The following is a 23,315-nucleotide window of genomic DNA, read 5'->3' as shown; positions in this document are numbered from 1 at the left end:
CCCCCGGTTTCCCAGCCGCTCACCACCCCGCCCATAAGAACCCCTGCCACCCCCAGAGCGATCTATACTACTACTGACACTTTTTCAAAAATTTCAAAGTTAGAATACCGAGGAAAATCCTGAAAAAAAGGAGAATTTTTCCCATTTTGTGGTCGGTTGACAAAAAATAGGTCGTCATTTTCATTCGAACCGTGATATCCCAATTTAGCCTCATTTATGCCCATTTTCACTCGAATCTATCCACGATCTCAGCTCTTAAAGCTGTAAAGGATGACGAATTACCAGAAAAGAGGTCGTAAGGTAACCCTGCGTTCTGGTGAACATCAAACGAAAATGTCGCAACACCACGATTAATCAGAAATCACGGGTTACGGGCCATCTGGCCTGCCGTAATGTTGATTGTTGAAACACGATGGAAATAAATCGATTTCCGTTCACAAATGCATCGGATCTAGGCAGTAGACACCCAGCCTTGACGACGGAGAAGGATTTGTTGACTTTTGTGGCGTTAATCGTGATATAAACCTAGGTCTTTGCACACCGTGGTGATTCGATTAATCAGCTCAGAGCTCAGTGCTTACTGGAGTCACCAGTAATTCATTAACGTATATTCCTGCTGTGTCACAGATATTTCAGTATTTACTTTTGAATACCATACAGGCAAATTCCATGAAGTTCTCGGAGTCCCTTGCGGCGAAGCAGAAAGTGAAAACTGCGATAACTCTCGATGTTATAGGAATTGTCACTGGCTTCAGCATCGGCGTCATCTACGCGGTAATAACTTTTGCAGTGTTGAACCATTGAGATTCCGACAGAAATATGCTAATCTATCGCTTTAGCAAATTCCCGCCACGATTCAATGTGTCTATATATTGTTACAGTATTCTCCAAACTAGGAAAGCATTAGTAATTGTGCAGTTGAACGCAGCGGGAATCTGTTCCATGATAGGACAAACTTGGATGATGAATTCCAATGTGATACCCAGTTTTAGGCGGCAATGACACTACATCCAACAGCAACATTGTTTACATACATTTCCTTTGAATATTTTTGTTACTGTGATGTTAAGCATCAATCAAGTTTATAGCTTTCTTGCTCAACGCTACTGCTATTTTTTTCGACGAAAATGTTCCCAGTTATTTTATTTACGATAATAAAAACTATAGCATTCAACTATTTGATTTGATCTCAGCTTGGTATCATCAACTACATACAGTCATCGAGTTGTCGACTAAAAACCTGACGCAAATCTTGTCGAACATGGGTTACATTACATCGTTCAACGAGTTTGACAGTGACAAGGTGAGCTTGACACGAAGCGCCGCTGTCCAAATATTTCAAAAATATTAACCATGTTCACCAGGAGCGCATTTATCTTCACCATACCTGAGAAGGTGATGTAGCAGACAACCGATGCCTGTGTAGTTTTGTGGTTTTGTTCCAGTTATATCACCTGTGATATTTGTTCAGCAGGAGACTGCCAGCAATTATATAACGGTAACCTGAAAACAACAAACTTCTTTACTATCTGCTGTGGTTGAATATTCACACATATTTATTGTATACAATCAATTATTGACTATATTATAGTGGTCAGTTGGTAGGGTCATAGTAAAATAAGGAAATGATGTGAAACGCTAGATCTCGGGATGGTGTGAACCTCTGAAAGGTTCAGGTTCGTGTGAACGCGAACCTTTTTGAAAGGTTCTGTGTGAACACGAACGTGAACTTCATGACGTCACGTGACGTCATATTGCTAATTCCAAGCCTATCTTTCAATGAAATGATAGCCTATATTAATGTACACGATACCTAGCGACGACTCAGGCCACATCAAACTCCATGTTGGCGTTTTCAACGTCGCTAAATGTATCAACTGAGGCAATCAAAGGATATAATAGGCCTACTCCGATAAAATCAATATCTTCTGTCACTTTGCCAACAATTTCAACGAGGACTTACCAGGGAATAAAAGCTTACGCCTTTACGGTTTAGGCCAGACCGGACAATGTGTTCGGCGTTTGAGTATTGTTACATTAATATTGAGCAGAGTGTAAAGCAGGTTTCTATACTTGCTACCGATATTACCCCATTAACAAGTTATACAGCAGTAGCCAACACCTCAATCGCAAGGATTTGGTTTTAATGATGCAGTAAAGTTATGAAGTCAAGATTGACCTCGTACGCCAGCTAGATTTTTTGCACCAGAAAACGATATCGCTCTTAATGATTGGTTGAATAAGCATCATTCGCTGACTACGTATTTCAATCGTGATGTTGTGTGATTGCGGGTCAAACTCATAGCAGAGAGTCACTAAATATTCACAAACGGAAAGCTGGATATTTCGAACAAACTTTTGTAACCAAGCAAGCATAACTTTTGAGATTGTCAAGGTGCATGCTCGTTTAGTGTTAATTTTTAATGCTGCCAGCGCCATGCAAAGAGTGGCCCGCAGTTGAAATGCAATAAATATGAACCAAAGATGTTATAATGAAGTGAAAATTGTAATATATGAAAAAGGTTCACAGTGCAGAACCTACCAAGGTTCTGTTGTGAACGCGAACCTCTAAATTTCCGAGGTTGACACACAGAACGCGAACGTGAACCTCATGTTCACACCATCCCTACTAGATACCCAAGAACATATTTCACAGCAGGTGAATGCACCATCGAAGAGTCAGGTTAGTCATTGTAGGTTTGGTGCAGCTTTGAGAGCATGACATCACGTTTAAATAGTAAAGCTTCTCCCTACAAAAACAGTGTTTCTAATGTTACACTCTTTTACGAGCGTGAGGACAAAATTATATAAGTGTAACTGAAGTCATTACGACTCGCTATGAATTTTGACTGTTGTCATGTCCAGTTATTTCACAAATATTTCAAGTTAAGTGAAGCTAATTTTCAAAGTGACTTGAATCTACTTAATAAGTCACCTCAAATTCCGGTGTCGAGTCATTTAAGAATTTCAATTCGCATCGTTTGATTTTAATGTGCGGATGCAAATGTATAACTGCAAATAGGCTAGATCAGTATCCTTCGAGCGTTGTGCATTGGACATCATAGGTTGCGCCAGTGGAAAAGCGTATACAAGGATTCATCACAAACTTACAATACTGTATAGATACCTTTTCCAAATAGGCTACGCTCCGTGAAGAAAATTAAAGTTTGGGAAATAATCAAATGCTGGGCGGAATGTCACACCATTACACTGGTTCCCACAGTGACGGAGTCTGAGAAACAGGAGACGAAACATATGAAGGGGCGGCTGGGGGACGAAAGTTTTCGAACGTTTGGCCATATATAGTCAAGCAACATTTATCTGGGCTGCGCAGCGCAACCCGCACTACATTTATAGTGTTGTTGGTTTATATTTTCTCTATATTGATATATTTTGTGTCATTTATCGTTGTGATGTCTACTAAAACGGACACTATTGGATCGCAGATTTTGTACCATTAACGTGTCTGCTATGTTTGACGATAATCCATACATTAGGTTTGAATTTCTTGAAAAGCTGTATCATTTAAAACATACAGTATCATCTTAGAAACAATATATTGACAATGATTATCACTAAAATGTTTCATGTAGTGTACGTTAAGACATAAACGACTATCATGGTCATGTGAATAATTAGTTTAAGAGGGTAAACAGCGCATGGTTTAAAACATAATACGTAGGTTCTATCAGTATACACCCGCATATCCTCGCATCGTTGTTGATATCCGGTGTTTTACCGCGAACGCTACACTCGATCGATCACAGAGGAGCAAGAAGCTAACAGGCACCCGGTACGACCGTACGAATTCATGACGTGGGGAATCAATTATATGGTATCGTGTATTAGTTTGACGTTAGCAAACAAGGCATCCGGAGACGTAAATTGAATAAACGCGAAAAGATGTCGTTATGAAGGTAATGACAGCACGACGTCTGAAGGCAAAGGTTTTATGTGTCTCCAGTCTCGCAACTGCCGTTGCGATATCACACTATGCTTCAATGTTTTGATAACCTTCGGCCCGTTGGCAGTGTGTGTTATCTCCGTATTCAGTCTTGCAACTGGACACCGCATGAATATCGGCCCACACTGCGTAATAGACCAGACTGCACTTGCGTGCCGATGCGGCAACATTTGTATAACTGCGTTGGGATTTCTGAACTAAAGCGTAGGCCTAATTCAATTAACCTACATGCCTCGGTGCGTTCCGTGAAACATATCATAGCCAAAGGCGATGTGAATTTATATCTACTGTAGTAGAGACAGCTTAGCTATACCGAAAAATATAGAATAGGACGACGCGTTACTAGAAATGTTTGTATGGAGACTGAACTCTATTTCGAAGACACGACGCGATGGTACGACTGTGAATATCCTCGTATTGTTGATGTAGGGCCACATGGGTTTTTTCGTTCTTTTGTTTTCCTCGTTGAGGTAACTTTATCTTTCAACCGTGAATAGCAACACTAAAGTGACGATGCAGGAAAGGCGCTCCAGTAGCGGAACGGAATTTATCAGATGGGTAGCGAATAAACTAAGTTTTCGATCGTGATATATTTTATCATTGCCGAGACATTTCTAAGTAGCTAGAATTATTCGAACGAACCGATTATCGCGCGTTGTCTGCATGATGCTGGATCAGAAATTAGAACTTACCATTCAAACAATTAGACAATAAACTGTAACTGAGTCAGTAATTTTGTATAACTGTATTGATCGGTATTATTACTACTAAGGTCCGCAGTGTCCTTTATCATCTCGATAGCCTTCTGCCTCACGCATATCTGTAGTAAACGTAGGTAATAATATCTTGTCATTGGCAAACGCAAATTTGGGTAAACTTATTCAGTATGAGCTAGTCTCGCTTCAACGCTCAGGTGAGGACATATAACGTTTTTACAGCTCAGATTATAAATGCCATCTGCACTGTTACCTATAGTTCGCAGAGAGATTTATGAGTCATAGAGGGTAGTATGAATGCATTGCATAGTGGTGCGAAAGAAATATTTCCAGATGTAATTGTAGCTATTGAACGGAATCTCAGCGACAAGCAATCATCAGCTGTGTAAGTCGATTCCCAACGGTGTTTTATCCCATTGAACAGGAATATGGCAACCTATTTTTATCAAGTATAGATGGTATCTACGATGCACATTGAAGTTTGCGGCCTGAACACAAACGGAAACCGTCAAGTCTCATGTAGGCTATCGTACCTATACGTTTATCTCCGACTCGAAAATACATTGCATCCTTGAAAAAACATGCATTATTCATGCATCACATAGATAAGTGCATAAGCCGTGCAATCGTGACATGCCACTTTTACTACGGCCGTGTATGAAGTGCACAGCCCGTGCATTCTACAGTGTGGAAGTCGGGCATGGTACCAACGGTTATTGGGCTAGAATGCAACTTTGATTGACCGTCAGCACCTGCTTGCGTTGAAAGTCTATCTAGAATCCACAGCGGTTGTCTATCATTGATGCAAGTGCCAAGTTGGGTCGCATTTTAAGTGTGCAGCGTATAGGACAGATAGGCGACAGTAGCTGAACAGTTAACCTCAATACTTCAAATGTATCCTATACATTGCGACTACTGTTACATATATTTTGTATACCCCTTGCAGTCTATAGGCTACCTATTATTGTGATTAGCATATTTTGAGATCCTTAAAAGAGAACACACTGAACAAGCTGCAGGAGTTGCTAGAGCGAACGAAAAAAAGGGTGATTTTTAATTTCACACAGCCAATTTCACTGGGTAGACTAAATAAGGTCATTTTTCCAACTCGACTACCGAAATACCCGTCAATTCGGACCTCATCTCGCGCGATTCGTGGTGTTTTGTGACATTTTTGGCTAAAAAAGAGGACAAATGGCCACAAAGGAGGACGTGTGGGTGAAGGGAGGACATTTCTTGAAAAAGGGAGGACAAATCCTCAGAAATGGGGGTGTATGGTAACGCTATACAATACGTATACTTTGTCTATTCTGGTAACCATGACTGACACTGGCACATTTTTCCAGCGAACATAGATCTATAGTTAAAGCGTTATAGCAACACTTTAGAATGGATGCAAAGGAATCCGAAGCAAATAATCAAGGTGCAATGCTTCAACAACCGCAACCTGGATATGCGCCATATCCTATACCCCCGCCGGAATACCAGCATTCTGGAGATACAAATCAAGGTCAAATGCAACAAAAGCCTGGATATACAACTTCCCCAATACCACCACCACAATACCAGTACGCGGCATATCCCAACCAACCAGTTCCTGTACAACAAATGTCAGCTTATCAGCCTGGCGTCGTTGTAAGCCAACCAATGATTCAGCATCATCCACAACACGTGGTAAGGACGTAGCGACGCTTTTTCAAGCAAAATATTTTTGACAGCATTCCTGTAAAACTAAGCTAAGCTGATACATATAATTCTGATCAGATTATTTGGAATTGGATTATATAGAATGATCCTTCACTTTATGCGACAGGACAACGTATGACACACGCCGATCGGATATTTACAAAGCATATTATGCATATAGACTGGTAATCAATTCAACGATTTGAAAGTCCATTTCGCAGTCTTATCAGCCAACTCTACATCACGTTAGTCAGCTAGCTAATATTTTCCGTGAACTAGTGGATTCAATCTTGCTGATATTATTGGTGTCAACACAGGCCTACTAATTATACATCAGTCGTTACCTCGAATGTTTCTATACAGGTATATGATGAAGCATTTCTATTTCAATTTAGGTAGGTGAACCACCAGTACCAGACTACTTATGCTTATCCATCTTCACGACACTATGCTGTTGCTGCTGCCTGGGGATAGCAGCGATTATCACTTCGAGTCAGGTATAATAGATAGCTATTTTTTATCAGTAACATAACAAAAACCCTAATTATGACCGCGTCTCGTTGGCCAAAGCTTTCGACATTGATATGCCCTTACAATCTGAGCCCTGCAAGCACAGAAAAACATTTCATCCAATGTTAAATCGTATCTGTTACACATGTATCGTAGAATTGCCTTACCTAAACTGGTTCTTTGCACTCCCTCCATCAGTTCAAACATGCCTATAAAAATGTAGCCTACTAACCAGGGTAGTAACAGAGGTTACGAGTCACAAGTCAATCTCACTTTTATAGTCTTAAATCGAGTCAAGTCGATGCATTTTCAATTCACCATTGAGTCAAGTACGAGTCCAAGTCAGTGAGTAGAGGGTCGAGTTCGAGTCAAAGTGTTGTGATTCGAGTCCGATTTCAAGTTATTGTGTTCATTGTTCAGTTTTGAGTTCCATCCCGTCTAACTCCGTTCGAGTGATATATATTGGCTCGCATTCGTAATATACTAATTTTCCTCACCTTTAACAGTTTCTGGTCGCATTTGCAAATGCACGTGATAATAGGCGAAAGACCAATAATGCGGTAACTTTACTATTCTTCGAAATTACAATGAATTGCTGGACTTGGTGCGAGTCATGCACAATAATTCGTGTACAAGTTGAGTCATGTTCTGTATTTCGGGAAAATGACTCAAGTCCGGTCGAGTCACCGAAACATCGCGACTCGAATCAGAGTCTAGTCGAGTCGTGACGCGTGTCATTACAACCCTGATACTGACTTTGAAATGCAGCCATTTCGATGTGTGAAGCTTGAGTCGCGAAATGCCAATAGAAATCAGATTTGGGCCGCGTGCTAGAAAACACTGGCTCAACTGAAGGACAGCTTATTTGAGTGACAATTGCAAAATAGCGAGTGTTTGAGTGACAATGCTATGGCCGCCATTTGAGTGACAAGTACTGGGTAGGAGTGAATTGTATTTCCAAGAGTCCGAGATAACAACCGAGGTACGGTTGACCGCATTGATTGCGACCCGTGTTCAAATTTCAAGAAAAATGACATAAACTAGATAAATTTAATAATAAGTTGAGCTTATTCGCTTTTAAGTAAGCTTATGATAGGAGGCTTATCTATAGGCTCCTCATCGCAATATCATCCGTGTAAGCGGTGTCTTATAAAAGCCTATAGAAGTGGGCCGTGCTACAAGTCGGCTGTTGCGGAATAAAAATGAAGAAATTGACCTGGTGTAAATGACCATAGTAGTCGTCAAACACCATGTATACCTCAATCAAACAAACAATGGTAGGTCGCGTTCGTTTGAAATGTTTTAGCCGATTCACATATCAACTCTGTAATAAAACCCTACGCGGTTCTGGTTTGATCGAGCTTGTTGGGGGAGAAAGATATAACTTGCAAGTCAAACATATAATGTGTCGTGAATAAGATCTTGCATGCCGCAATTAGCACTTACACCAGGGGTTGCCACCGTGGTGATTGATGGTGCCACCGTGGTATTATTGACAGAATTTTGGAAGAAACATTTGAGGAATGGATATGGAATCGGGCTAATGTGTTGAAAGTTTCGGGGATAACAGTTGGTAGCTTGAAAATACCTGGATTTGGAGTAGGAGTTGGAGTCGTGGAAATGTTAACTGTGACACAACCCTTCTTGATTTTACAATGGGACAGGGATTATTACGACGGGTATTACACTGTAAATTCACAGCGTTGAATGAGACACAACATTGTGCATAGGTATATACAATATTTGGCTGACACATATTATCGGCTGAGATCTGACATCGAGAATCCGCCATGTTGTGTGCACGTCCACACATCATCAGGGAATGTCATAAGATGTGGGTTAATGCTCATATGATGTGTCTATAAGCTCACATGCATATCAGTATAGTCATTCCGGACGAATTTCCTGCGGTGTCAAACATTCATACCGGATATCAATTGAGAGGGAGTTTGAGTGGTCGCTGGCCAATCTTCACTCTGAAACTTCACGAAGTTACTATTGACGTGATATATCATCCCAGGCAGCCTAAAGCGCGGTAATATTGATACACGTCGTAAAGCCTCGCCAAATGTGATTTGATCGGTATGTCCACAGATTTTTCTACAGGCTGCAGTGTTTAATTAACAATATTATTACAGTCATAAATAACCAAGGTTGTAACCGACGGTGGTACCGGGCTTCAAGCAAATAGGTTGGTGATCAGATATTATGGTCGCGTGCTGTACCAATACCTGAGAGATATGATATACTTTTTCGCCTGCACCATCGAGATGCTTTGACGACGGAGTTGCGATACGGCCCCATGAGGTCATCTAGTCTGCACCCCCGTTTTTTTCTCCTCCATGCTATCCGTGATTGCTGAGCGCCTAGCAGGATAGCTGCGGATACCAATTTTCGAGTCTGTGGTATGACCCGGCCGGGGATCGAACCCACGACCTGCCGCTCGAGAAGCCGGACGCATAACCATTACACTATCTCGCTCTGACGACCCGCTGTCTTGAGGTATGCTCTGATCTGACTTTACATACCTACGATAGTCACGTTAATCCTTATAGTTAATCGCTTGTTTCTCATTTCAGTTTATTACAAACAAAATATCAGATCAACATACCAAGAGATTGCGATAAAATAATAAGGTGATCATATTATTTCCCTACCGAACTTACTGAAGAAATTTATAATACAAATATGGATGAAACACCCCGACGTTGGACATTTTACTTGTATCCGGTACCGCTATCATTACCATCGAGCAGCAGTATAGCAATGATTTAATTATTAGTAGTACCCTTTGTATTATATCATTGATGAAATAAAAAATTAACTCTGTCTCTTTACGCATGACTTACTGAGTCACGTGATTGTATGACGCAATCCTGAGACAATCGATCGTTACCACGCAGGACCAGTGTGAGTGAGATATACCGAGAATCTGTCGGTCTTTGTTACGTGAATCTAAATAGCATATAGCGAAGAAATGGAGATGTTTTTAGTTCAAAACGGAATGAGGAGGGAGCACATTGATTTACTGCAAGGTAATTCGTTTATGTAAATTTTCAACATCATCTGTAAATAATGTTATGTTCATGTTATCGAGTTTCACATACAGCACCAGCGCCCAGCGGTATGGGTAGATATAGATTACCTATTTTCGATCTAGCAGCTTGATGCGCCATAAGAGCAGACCATGAAAATGGGAGCTAATGCTGTTTATTAATTTCATCTGAAGATATAATAGATCTAGTGATGAAACCTCATTTGCAGATGAAGTTATGTATATCTTTCTTTGCACTTGACCTGTTTCAATTACTTGATATGGTTTGGTAGAATGTCTGATGGAAAGTTTGGTTTGTGCCCTTTTATCGGAACTATCGATTTGCTGTCTACACATTTATTGTCACAGACAACATCCGAGTGTTATCATGTCATGCAGGATCTGTGGCATAGTGCATTCAAAATATGAAGATCTCTGTATAGCCATTGTAAAAGAAGACACAAAAATATGAAGACACTGTACTTGTTTTGCTGTATGAAGCACCGTCCTCTCTTGACTATGACCTACTGCCCGAATCCTCTCCGAATTCAATATATTTTGTATTAAAGTGCATTCATGATCAAATGCTTTTCAGTATTACTTCTCAAAAAGCTGTCGTAAAAGTTGAGGAATCTCAGACAAAAGACAAAGGCATCTGGTACATCTTCATGGAGAGCGCATGCTTTGTGTGCAGGCTCATCAGGTGATTGGGATGATTGTTATTCTTTTTTTTTTATTGTTTATAAGTTTCATGTTATTCGAAAGGTCACCCTAATATAACAATTGAAGATGCAGTTGGTGCAGTTGGAAACAGAGTACAATAGACCTGGCACCAATTGGCTGAATGTCATCACTCTCATGAAGTACACTCATCACGACAGACGTAATCAGTTGAAGGTGCTAGAATTTGGTGGCGTTGCTGAAATTTTGAAGAGCTTTCCAATGTTGCAAGATATTAGACTTGTAAGTTCTTTCATTCCTTACAGATGACTTCAATTTGCAGTCATAACTTCAAAAATCAGTAAAATAAAATTGTTTGTGTGCTTCGGCAAATTAACCAATTATATTGCCTATGTATCTTCCTATTGCATTAATATACACTATTGGGTTAGAATTAGATTAATGAGATTTCGTGATACCATATGCTAAAAATAATTCAATTATTGTGATGATTAAATTAAGAAAATCTAATTATGTTCGTATCAAGATAAGTTAGTGCATAACTATGTATTTTAAAATGAATAATATGGATAAATTTACTCACTCTAACTAACCTGTTCAAGTGATGTGCATATTCATGACTAACAGCTCTGATTAACGCGTTGTTATTCCCAATAGATCAGACATGAGTTTCAACTGCTTGTTGCTAGATGTGTTGAAGAAATGCGTGAGAAGTACATGGAAATGCTTCTCACTCTTGATAAAGTTTTTGGAGAGCAGACTGATCAAGAGGTTTGTATTATGTTTGATAATTAACAGTGGTACAGTCATAGGCGCCGACTTTTATTTTTGCATGGGGTGGCGGCAGGCGCGTAGCCAGGGGGTGTCGAAATCCCTCTTTTTGAAACGCAAAACACTGATCTTTTGAAATGACCATTCTGACTCTAATATTCAGTTGCAATTCAACAAGTCGTATTATCGGTGTTACGCGGGGCCGCAACCCATTTGCGATATTCGTCTGTGCACGCATATCGCACAATGCTACGAGACGCGATTTCCTGCTGAAATATTTTAAACGCGGCTTGCGGCCCTCATTGATGCAAATAATGCACTTTAATTTGTAGAATTTGTATTTGTTTGTCAAATCGCGATAGGAGATGGTGTTTCTCAGAGCGCGCGATGAAATCGACGTTTCTAACGATGAGGTCGAATTTGTACATCTAATAACGAAATCAGCATAGAATGTTGTCGTTCAAACTAACGAATAAATTGAGAATTTGCGCCATCGAGAATCTCGTGTTGCATCAATTTTTGAAAACGTAATTCAACCCTGTGTACTGCACAATGCGCAGTATTAATAACAAATAAAACACTGACAAGTGACGCCGAGGGAATACGAGTGTCTAAAGCAGACAAGAATTAGTAGCCTTCAGATGATAGCAAACTAGATAGCGCGCATCTAATCAGTAATTCCACAACTTGCGTACAGCGCTAATGCCCAAACTTGCCTTTATCTGAAATGTAATGTGATGGCTGGAATGGAAACTTTTTAATTGCAGGAATGCTCCTCGCCTGTCTAATATGGTTCTTATTAGTCCTTCACCTGTCTATTATGATTCTAATTGTTCGCAGGGAACTGAAGACGATGAAATTCATATCCTGCTCGAACTGCAGAAGGCTCTCGAATAGACAAGAAAATAAGGTCGAACCATGGTTTGAGTGCGATGTGTCTTTGTCAGGTAAGATTTGCTACCAGTCTAGTATGGATCTGCTTCAGTTTAGATATGCATAGAAGTTATAGAAAATAGAATCCTCAGATATGATCGAAATTCTTGAGCCGTCCCAAAACGAAGGTAAATTATGCTATATTAAACACTGCGCTCGACGTACTGGGGCTGCAAAATTTTGTATTAAGACCAACTGATGTGGCTGCGCGTCATCGATTCTTAACCCGTTGCGAAAATATGCGATGGCGAAGTTAACGCACTAGAAACGCGGAAGCTCGAGCGTAACGGGTCTTATGCAAAATTCATTTAATTTATGTTTATCATATTTTGAAATCGGGAAAGGAGGATTTTCACACTAACAGTATTGGAGTTACCAAAAAAGAAGACATTTGGGCGTCCTAGGACGACAATTTTAAAAACCTGAAAAAGGAGGACAAATCCTCCTAAAGGAGATCGTATGTTAACCCTAATTTAATTGCAGCACCATTACGGTGGCTTTCTGAAGACAATGTCTACGGCAAATTTTTTTCGACCTGCGAGTTGATTTGAGACCACAACATTTTTATAGCGCAGTGCCCCTCTAAGATTGAGCAGCTATCAAGTTATGATCGAACGAAGTCCGACGTTCATTGTTACCCCTTAAAATTCTGATGATGTATAGAGAAATTCATGCATCTGAACACAATTAATGCTTCAATTTATAATCAAATAATATATCAACTTTTAATCAATTTGCCCTTTGGAGCTAAGCTTGTTAACTGTGCTCTGCACTCTAAAAACTATTGTGATCTCAACTTCAAGGGCGAAACGGGAAAATTTTTCAGGCCGCAGCCATTTTCTTCAGAACGCCACCGTAATGGAGCTGCAATTTATTGAATTTTCCACAGGGGAATCATACTCTAGCAGTCAGGCAGAAATCGAACTTTATATAGTTGTCAGCCGATGCTATGAAGGAAACATGTCGTACACGCCCTATGTCCCAAAAAAATAGAATACACTAGGCCCGATTTTGACATGAATCTCCTGACTGAACATCTTCCGTTGAACTCGGTATCTAAATTACCTTCGCGTGTACGACATATTTCCTTCATAATAACATCGGCTGACAACGATATAAAGTTCGATTTCTGCGTGACTGCTGGAGCATGATTCCGATGTGGAAAATTCAAAAAATTTGCCGCTTTACGGTGGCGTTCTGAAGAAAATGGCTGCGGCCTAAAAAAATTTCTCGTTTCGCCCTTCAATTTGAGACGACATGATTTTTAGAGTGCAGTGCCCCTTCAAACTATTCGCTGATTCAACTACACTTGAATCTTTAGTATGAGAAGCAGTGTCGTAACCAAGTCACAAGGCTCCGAGTCACAACTCGATCTCGCGTTTTGTAGGATTGACTCGAGTCAAGTCCGAGTCAAAATCAACAAGTAGAGGTTCGAGTCCGATTCATGGTGTTGTGACTCGAATCCAAGTCATTGTGTCGACGGCTCAGCTTCCAGTTAAAGTCTTGGTAACCCAGTTGTTGATATCGAATGGTTCGCATGTTAATATATTCATTTTCCTCATTTGTAGCAGTTTCTGATCTCATTTTAAGTACCAGTACCAATAGACGAAATCTCAATAGTGTGGTCACTTTACTATTCTTTGAAATTACAATGAAATGTCGATCTTGGTCATCTGAGTCTCGAGTCATATGACTTGGTTCGAGTATTGCGTAATGACTCAAGTCGAGTCAATACACAGTTTGTGTCGAATCGAGTCATTTTTGTGTTCTGAGAAAATGACCCGAGTCATGAGAAAGTCATTACTCGAGTCATTACATCCCTGATGAGAAGTCCCCTGTAAGCATTTCTAGCTGAAGTTGGTCATGTGCTCTAGATTTGCACGTGAATATTTAGCAAAATAATTTAAAGCTAACATATTGTTTTAATTCCAGGCACATACAGTCGATTTACCGACTTCAAAGTTGACTCCTCATCTTTTGATTGCACGTCATGAGAATGGAGATGAACAATCGTGGATGGCGGCCAATGGCATCACCATCAAGCACAGATCCGAAAACCAAAGAAGACCGCTTGAGATGATAATTGATCTCGTAGCATGCTACTACTCATGAGATCTTAGTCATCCCAAGGTCTTTCAAATAATGCCATTCATTCAATGTGTCCTTGTTGGTGATAAAAATTCGGGATTTCAGTTGAACAAGTCCGTCAATTCTTGGAAAAAATATCAAAATGCCCAGCAATCGATTAAAAAAATGTAGGCTAATTAATCTCCCTTGCTCAAAGTACTTGTGCTGTGAGTACTGCTTTGTTTTGGTACCTGCACATAGTGGATTTTGTTATTTTTTGCATTTGCAAAATAATTTGTCTTTTTTGTGGCTAGACTTTTTGCTATGCATTCAATTTGTAAACTTTTCGTTTTTAGTGGCACTGTACATTAAGGCTTTTCCAAAATAACATACTGTTGAGCCAAAATTGGTTTACTATGTTTTTTTGGCAATTCAATCATTTGATCATGTAACTAGTCAATTCGTGAGAAACAATGTTTATTGGCAACATTACTGTTCATACACTTTGCTTTAGTTCCGAATCCAGTTCTTTTATACTGTTATTACTGTTACATAGCATATTCATATTGAAATGAACCCGAATATTTTCGGTCGACACTTGTCAGTGGTAATCGTCAGCAAATCTAGTGGAGATTTGGAAAGGACATTGTATATCAACAATCGTATCACAAAATATGACGTCATCAGCATGAAATTTCGAGAAAGAGAGCGTTCAGTGCACTATTTCCAGCTGGAACACGAAAGCCTGTTTACGGAGTTTAGGCTGGTGTATTTTATACATGTGACTTCCGCTGCCATTAGTCCCTTTACTTCCACTATTGCGATTGGGTTGTTGTATAATGTATATCTCTATGTTGGCGTTGAGCGTTTCGCGAGTGACTTGGAGTTTTTCTAGTACTTTGATTAGCATACTGTGGTTCACTTATCAAAATACACCAGCCGGAACTCTGTCAACAGAAGTAGGTCGTGTACCAGCTGCATCGGAATAGTGCACTGAACGCTCTCTCGAAATTTCATGCTGGTGACATCATATTTTGTGATACGATTTTGTTGATAAACAATGTTCTTTCCAATTCTTTCCTAGTTACTGACGATTACCCCTGACGAGTGTCAGCCGGAAATATTCGGGCTCATTTCAATATGAACATACTATTCAATTGTATATTGAAGTTCTTTACCTCCAAGAAGCTCTGTTATTATTGTATAAAATCCTGTCTTACAGCGTCAAAAAATTGTTGTTTTCAATTTTTCTTGTCATATTTATAACGGCAATTTGCACTTTTAACGTACATTTTACAACCGATTCTTTTAAAATAAAATATTTTTCCAGAGCCTGTGGAGGTATATCAGGTACATAATTTAGAGCTCTGCAGTGATAGGTACGGACACGCCACTTCAGACCACACAATATTATGACATACATCGCTACCACGCAATGTGGCATCTAAAAAAAAATTCGAATATTGTGTGTTTTTTTGGTGCATAAATGCACGCGTTTCGGTTTACAGTGTAGTTTAGTTAGAGACGATTTTGCAAATTTTATTGATAGTGAAAAAATTATGGTAATCGCACATTTATCGATTCCATTGCACGTTTATCATTCGAAATCTAGTGGTGGGTGATGGAAAAACGATTTTTTTTCTTTGTTTCCGAAGACACACTAATCGTTTTCTGAATGTAGCCAATGCTGTTACAACAAACATTGACATTCCGCGAGGCCGGCGCATTTTGCATCATTGACATCATCACACCTGAAATTTGCTTTTCAGGCAAATTCTATGAAGTATTCCGATCCACAAGAAGCAAAGCGTAAAGCAGAGACATCCCGCACGCTGAACATTACTGGAATTGTCATCGGCGTCATCTTCTCTATCGTTTGCGTGGTGCTAAGATTTTCTCTACTGAATCAGTGAAACTGCAATGAAAATGATGAACTATGTTATCGGCTCAACAACTTACCATCACGATTGAGAAGGCCTTCGAAACAACCGCATCAGCTATATCTCTGATTGGAAGCAATATTGAATGAACAACCATCAGTCAAAGTATTTGGACACTCTATAACAATAAGTTACTTTCGATTGTATAATGCTTTCGATTCACGAAGTAGCCTATATGAGCTGTATATATTAGTTATGTAGAAGTGAGCGATTTTAGACGTAAATGGTTGTGAGTATGTTCGTAACGCCTTCAACGTATATTAATCATATGAGGATGGATTTCTAAGGTCATATGACGTTGATATGGAAAAAGTGATAAATCACTTTTCAAACGATTGCTTACAAACTTTTCTATTGGGAATAAACAGCAGTTATTCCAGATGTTTCATGCCGTACTGCTGTTGAAATTGCTCGTATACAATACAGAGTAGTAGATCGTAGGACTTTGAATAACGACATATTGTGGGTGTGGGGCCGTCCGTTGATTTGTTCTTTTGTGTTCATCGCTGGGGTAACTTGATCTTTCAACCGTGCATGACAAAACTTCAGTGGAATTGCACGCGAAGGTATCCAGTAGCAGAATGGTGCTTACGTGATGCCATTGGGTAGCTAATGAGCTAAGCTTAAGCTATCAATGTTAAAAACCGAATATTGTAAAATAACTTTTGTCATTGCCGAGTTTTCTGACCAAACTAAAATTATCCAATCATTCAGATTCTCACTCGCGTTTTGGGAACAATTGATCGGAAATCAGGACCACAATTATTTATCAAGGTTGCCGAGTTCATAATTCTATGAAGCGTATAGGTTATCATATTTATTTCCGTGAATTCTCCTAACTGTCCCATAACGTAACTAGCAGATATTAGATATACTGGCATGCATTTCTAGAAAAATGTTATTGTCCGTTGCGCACAAAGCCGGAAACGGCGACATGCATCGGTTCAACTTCACTATTATTGATAATATTATGAAAATTAACTGGCATTGTTGAAAAATAATATCATTATTACTATTTATTTTTAAAGATGTTACCTATGGCCGTCACATCGAACGCATGAGGCTTCTTTTGCCAAAAACGGGCGGCAACAGTTTTTCTTCCTTAGTGGTTTATTTGCGTCTTCGTTCTTCTTTTGACACCTGTGGTATTTATTCATCAGGGTATTGCCGCCAAGTTTGTACGGTATCTTAATATCGAGACTAAAATTCCGTTGGTCCTTTTCGTTATTATCGGATAATTTAGGAGGGATATACACATTTAAATATATATTTACTTGATTCAACAATTAGACGATTCAATTGTGTAGTCCGAAGAGCTATAAAAGGAAATTATGTGAAACACTTGAAAGATGAGGTTGCACCAAACAAGTAGGATATTCATAAGGCTGGTGCAGCATTGGTTGTATTCCAATTTCAGTACTCCACCTATTTAATTTGAAGCTCTGCTGAGACAGCGAGGACAAAACGGTAAGGGTGCCTTTATTTTGTACATGCAAGCTAATGAGAAGCTGATTAGGCCAATAACTATGCTGTAGCCCGGGGGCCTTTCGACCCGCCTCGCGGGAGCAGACCCTTTAACGTGGCCCATGCATTTCAAAGGGGAGTTTGGACTTTGAAAATTTTCGAGCTCGCTTGCACTTAACGTGGGCGACATAACTGCCGCAACTTTGCCGTGCGTCGCCTACCACAAAATACGAGGACCTATGGCAAACCGCCTATACTTGCTCAGATCAGTTCCAGATTTCGTGTGAGCCTAGTCGTGGGGGGGGGGGGTTGGCTAGGAAAATGTTTTGAAATTTTCCTAAACTTTTTTTTCGATTTCGTCCCAATGTTAAGAAATAGGGAAGTTGGACTTGGTCGTTTTTTCGATCCCCACTTTTCTGGTATCGTTCGACGCATTGGAAGCAGTAGAACACGACGCTACCCTCGGCATGGCTCTAGGAGGTCGTTCTGTTATCAGGAGCTCGAATAGACTATCCGCTTAGCTCTACGACGCACAGGAGCCGAGATACGACGTTTCGTGTTATAGCTCGGCTCCTGTGAGGCCCAGCCCCAAGCTCGAACCGTCGTTGGAAGCGCCGCAAAGAGACAAACCTAGAGAAAAAAATGATCCGGATCGAGATATCCGGGGCCGAGATATGTCCGATCCGAGGGCCCAAAAAAGTGATCTCCAATCGGCTCTTGTGGCCATACCTTTGGTCCGATCCGGATATTTCTTTCACAGGGCGTCTTGAAATAGGGAGAGGAACGCGACTAGGGGTGCTTGGAGGGGGAAAAAAGATTTTCGGACTTCAACTTTTTTTCGATTTTGTCCCCATGTTAAAGCATAGGGAAGTTAGACTTCAGTCGTTTTTTCAGAAATTTTATATTTTTCAATTTTTTTTTTCGATTCCCGATTTTCTGCTACCGGTCGAAACGGCGCACGCTGTAGAACGCGACCGTACCTCTTTTGTCTCGATCGGACGACTGGAGGGAAGTAATGGCCCGAAAACCAAAGTTCGGACTCAAACTTTCTTTCGATCTTGGCCCCATGGTAAAGTATAAGGATTTCGGACGTTAGACGTTAGACGGTCGTAGTGGTATAATCCAAAGCTGCAACACCTATGAGTTGTGGGCTCGAGTCCGACCGAGGTCTACTCTATATTTCCTACCTAGGTGATGGACGCTTTATTAGGCTCCGCCTCGCCATCTCATCCGAGTAAGCGGTGTCTTATAAAAGCCAAGAATGTGTACCGTGGTACAAGTCGGCTGCCACGGAATCGAAATGAAGAAAATTGCCAAGTGTGAATTACAATGACCATAGTAGTCGACACACACCATGAACACCTCAAAACAAACCTCTGTATGTCTGTCGGTGCCGTCAAATCTCCCGGTTTGCAGGGTGCCGTTAGCGAAAAAAAAGGTCGAGAATCACTGTGCCAGGGTGCCGCGCACTAGTTTTCATTTACAGAGGGTGCCACGAGGTTGCAAATTTTGACAACCACTGGTCGGTCTGAATCTGAATAGGTACTATCGTAATCATGATTCAGAAATCCCTATTTGGAATCGAATATCCAGATGATGGACTCACAACAAAATTAAAATCTGAATGAAAAAAAAACATTTCATAAATCTAAATTTGAGTCCTGTGAAGAAATCGCACCGATCGGGCAAACGGCGGGGTCTCCAGAGCCGATCGAAAGTTTTGAAAAATCTCATAAAAACCACCAAGTCCAAATTCCCTATACTTTAACATGGGGTCGAAATCGAAAAAAAGTTGAAACCCAAAACATTTTTCGTCCAAACAACCCTAGTCGCGTTCCTTTCTCGATAACTAGACGCCCTGTAAAGATATTATCCGGATTGGACAAACGGTGTCGCCTCCAGAACCGATCGAAGGTCGCTTTTTTCGCCCTTTGACATATCTCGACTCCGGATAACTCGATACGGATTCGTCTCTAGGCGGCGCTTACAACGAGGGGTCGAGCCTGGGGGTGGGCCTCACAGGAGCCGAGCTATAACACGAAACGTCGTATCTCGGCTCCTGAGCGTCGTAGAGCTAGGCTGATAGTCGATTCGAGCTCCTAATAACAAATCGAGGATAAAAAAACAAATTTGAGCACATATGTATTAGTACCGGAAATTGCTCATAAATTCAAGTTTGCTTTCCGGGCCAGTATAAAAATTCACAAGTATTTCATCACACACAAGAAAATCTCTAATTATTCAAGCCTACTTTAATTTCCGCATCGCATAATCAATATGAAGATGATATGGTGCGATCACAGGGGATAGGGCATTTAGGAAATTCGGATTATATACCATTTATTAAGTTTTATAGGTTTATCCAATTTGCACATTAAAATTTCAAACGTGTGGCATTGTTGAGCACATGCCCCGAAGCCTTGCTTTTCCCAGCTTGAAGTTTAGGGTAAGAGAAAAAGCCTACCAGCACAATTTTGACAATGCTGGTCAGGAAATTACAGATCAAATACTCGTTTCTTGCTTGTCAAATGTACGGTAAAGTCGATGCGTTGAAAAATATTGTCGCATTGCCACAAGAATGAAGTTTTTCGCATACTCCGAAATATCTCACGCATGCCCCTGGGGGTACAGGTCAGTCAGTTTAAGAACTCTCGCCTTCAGAGCAATGGTTAACTTGATGAACCTTTGCGCTAATCTGAAACCCTTAGGGAAACCCCACATGATTGATTTTATTGACTAAGTGCGTTCAGCGGAACGAGAGATAAATATGAGAAAAGGCGATCGCATTGTTCGGTCGTAACGCAACAGCTGAATTGCCAATGAGCGGTAAAATATTTGAGATAGAATCACCATCTCAAAGAGCAAGGTTTCGATTTTGAACCTCCAATGCGTATGGCACTGAGCACGAGGCACGACAAACAATCGCAACAATCATAATCCGACTGTTGATTGCGCCTTGTTCCCTGCAGACACTGATGGAAAGGACGGGTGTATCATGGCGAATCATATGAGTCTGGTGCGTGAGTTTTGACCTCTGCCAAACTCCAGAGACTGACTCCGCTACAATTCGGCACTTTTTTGAACCCTGGTAAAGAACCACTGTCCTTGAGCTACATATGAACATTTTAGCTCTGGTAACAATGTCGGAGACCGTTTTCATAGCTGCCGTATAGTAGATATATTTTTATATCAAAATAAAGTGCTGTTTTCCATACAGTTGTAAAAATGTTCTTTCTCATTGACATTTCACACTTTTCGTTTCATGTTTCGGTAATATGTTTCATCCAAGTTCAATAAATATCTATTCCGCTTTTTAATATAGCCTAGATACATTAGTTAAATTAGCTAGATATATTATGAATTGCTTGGCTTTCAAAGTTTGCTTCAGAAACGGTGTCTTCAATTCCGTCGGAGCCCCTGTCATGAAGGACGCAATGTGCATAAGATTAATAAGTGTATATTAAATGCTTTTCGTAGTAGAACATTACCGTACGTAATTAGGTATGCCTATTGCCTACATTCCACATAATATAAATATTTCCAGCTGCCGTTACGAGGAACGGCTAAGAACAGCTCGTTTATGGTTTGTATCAGCAGCCGTTGAGTTTTATGCTTTGATGTGGGAATCGTCATGCAGTATTTGACGAGTAAAAATATTCAAATCTATGTCCGGTGTGCAACTGTACGATGTACAATTGTACATACTCTGTCCCAAGTAGCAGGAGTTCAAAATCACCACCAACAAACAACGATACTTGTACGTTACTATTTAAAACTAGTCATAATTGTGAATATTACCCATATTACCATACGAGGCAGTTGTGTCTGGTGTGTATTGAGAAACCAACATACCCATTGGCTGTGGTTGTGCCAATCATAATACTACATCGAATATATAATTACTAGGTGTGGATAATTCGTTAGGCAATAAGGCACAAGGCTAATACCTGCGGTGTAATAATGAGCAGTCGAATTTGAAAATTCGACAATTATACTATCAATAAAACCTAAGAAATATTGCATCATTATATGGTCATGAATGTTTTGTTCCTGCCAAAGCCCTTTCTTTAGTAAAGAAATCGATTGGTTAAGTGAAATAATCGATTACGATTTTTTCGAATACCACGCACGATTACTTAAAAAATGCTGTAATTATCGTAATCGATTCTGATTACAAATCACGATTAACTCGTGTCTGGCTATGAGTATTATGGTATACCCCGGATACACAAGAGGCAATTTCATGTACTACATTAAATTGTGTATTCCGTCCATTGATTGATAGCATGGTAATGTCAAACCGTCAATGGATAATTAATATTGATTTGTTTGAGTGCAATAGGTCTTTCAAGATTCAGGTGGCAGGCTAGTCATACTAAAAAACAAGTCGTTGGTACGCGACCGAAAAAAGTTTGCGAAGCCCCATTTTACAATTCTTCGCATAACTGTTAGTCAAGCTCGTGACGATTGTTATGCAAATCTGGTTCTGAAATATTTCATACGCGACAACTTCCTCTTACTGATGCGTACACGGCAGCATCGGAGATAGCTGATAGAGATGGGGACTGGATGCATTCACACGTCAACAACGAAAGAGAGCGTGTTGGCGATTAACATATTTATAGTTCGAGAAAAGCAGATGCAAATCAAAAAACTAGACTGTTACATGATGATAGGCGCAAACAAAGAGTTGGTTACCATACTAAGATTCCAATAGCTTAGTGCAGAGCCACGCTTCTGTATATACAATGACGCATGGAGGGAATTATTTATATGCGTTAGGTTAGACTTAGATGCTGATATCGTTCAGAAGCAGCAGCATCACCACCAGAGTTTTTAAAGTGTGTACCACTTAGAAGGGGTTTACAGATGTCTGGCTATCACAATACATAGCCTACTTCAGTAAATGGTGACTGGCTTAACAACATGGTGCGATTATGGCATGGGCATCTTGTCAATGAAAGTATATTTCAGATGTCATAAGTAAATATTAATCATAACAGTTTAATTGTTAGTTATGATTGCTTTTGGAGTAGAGCAGGATGTCGCGAACATGTGTTCAGCTTGCGACTTCTATCTTTTTTGATTATCGGGGAACCTCCTTGATAGCTCATACTTCTTGGATTGGTACTTCCATCCTGAAGCTTACATATAAATAGTGATATATACATAAACGTTATTTTAATTACAAGTAACAGTTATCAATTAGTTACTTGCTCCACCATCAAGATGTTCAGTGTTAGCCTATAAAATTGAAAGAAGGGGGACACACACTGAATTAGCATTAACAGAAGATAATGTAAAACGACAAGCGATGAAAATGACATGGCATGTGTCGGTAGGCGTGGTCGATATGCTACATCGAGGAAGTGGTCAGATTATATATTGGACGCTGATTATAGTATTTAGGATTATCATTTAGCATTTCCAATACCTTTCAACAGTGCATATCCTTATTCCGATTTGAATTACTGCGGATTCAGTGTATTATGGGGACAATGGTGTACAAGTGAGGTGCTCCATTACGAAGAAAAGCCGAAGAGCATTAT

The 23,315-nt window shown here is 40.1% G+C and overlaps 4 protein-coding genes across 5 annotated transcripts in view; 3 read left to right on the top strand and 1 right to left on the bottom strand.

The window, feature by feature from the left end:
• The window catches only part of LOC145453260 (uncharacterized), a 96,582-nt gene extending 78,974 nt beyond the window's left edge, over nucleotides 1-17,608 (top strand). Inside the window, exon 7 of the mRNA XM_080331257.1 lies at nucleotides 16,590-17,608. The gene's annotated coding sequence lies outside the window, so the exon portion shown is untranslated. The remainder of the gene's footprint in view (nucleotides 1-16,589) is intronic.
• Nucleotides 1-23,315, bottom strand: part of LOC145453226 (uncharacterized) — a 555,138-nt gene that overhangs the window by 362,053 nt on the left and 169,770 nt on the right. The gene's annotated exons all lie outside the window — the stretch shown is intronic.
• Nucleotides 1-23,315, top strand: part of LOC145453237 (uncharacterized) — a 348,886-nt gene that overhangs the window by 319,707 nt on the left and 5,864 nt on the right. The gene's annotated exons all lie outside the window — the stretch shown is intronic.
• LOC145453259 (uncharacterized) lies at nucleotides 6,870-16,683 on the top strand. Of its 2 annotated transcripts, XM_080331256.1 has the most exons (8): nucleotides 6,870-9,378; nucleotides 9,456-9,512; nucleotides 9,780-10,613; nucleotides 10,676-10,873; nucleotides 11,249-11,362; nucleotides 12,203-12,309; nucleotides 14,228-14,425; nucleotides 16,132-16,683. In XM_080331256.1, the coding sequence occupies exons 4-6, from the start codon at nucleotides 10,700-10,702 to the stop codon at nucleotides 12,257-12,259; spliced, it is 345 nt and encodes a 114-aa protein (XP_080187382.1). In that variant the 5' UTR covers nucleotides 6,870-9,378; nucleotides 9,456-9,512; nucleotides 9,780-10,613; nucleotides 10,676-10,699; the 3' UTR covers nucleotides 12,260-12,309; nucleotides 14,228-14,425; nucleotides 16,132-16,683. The 2 variants fall into 2 exon arrangements, with proteins under 2 accessions (XP_080187382.1, XP_080187381.1); XM_080331255.1 differs by having other exon boundaries at nucleotides 6,870-9,911; nucleotides 10,506-10,613.

Source organism: Botryllus schlosseri, chromosome 13 (genome assembly GCF_051294905.1).
Source record: "Botryllus schlosseri isolate E-star chromosome 13, Bs_hap1, whole genome shotgun sequence".
Lineage (NCBI taxonomy): Eukaryota > Metazoa > Chordata > Ascidiacea > Stolidobranchia > Styelidae > Botryllus > Botryllus schlosseri.
Note: the sequence above shows the minus strand (reverse complement) of the source record. Positions and strands in the feature narration are given on the sequence as shown.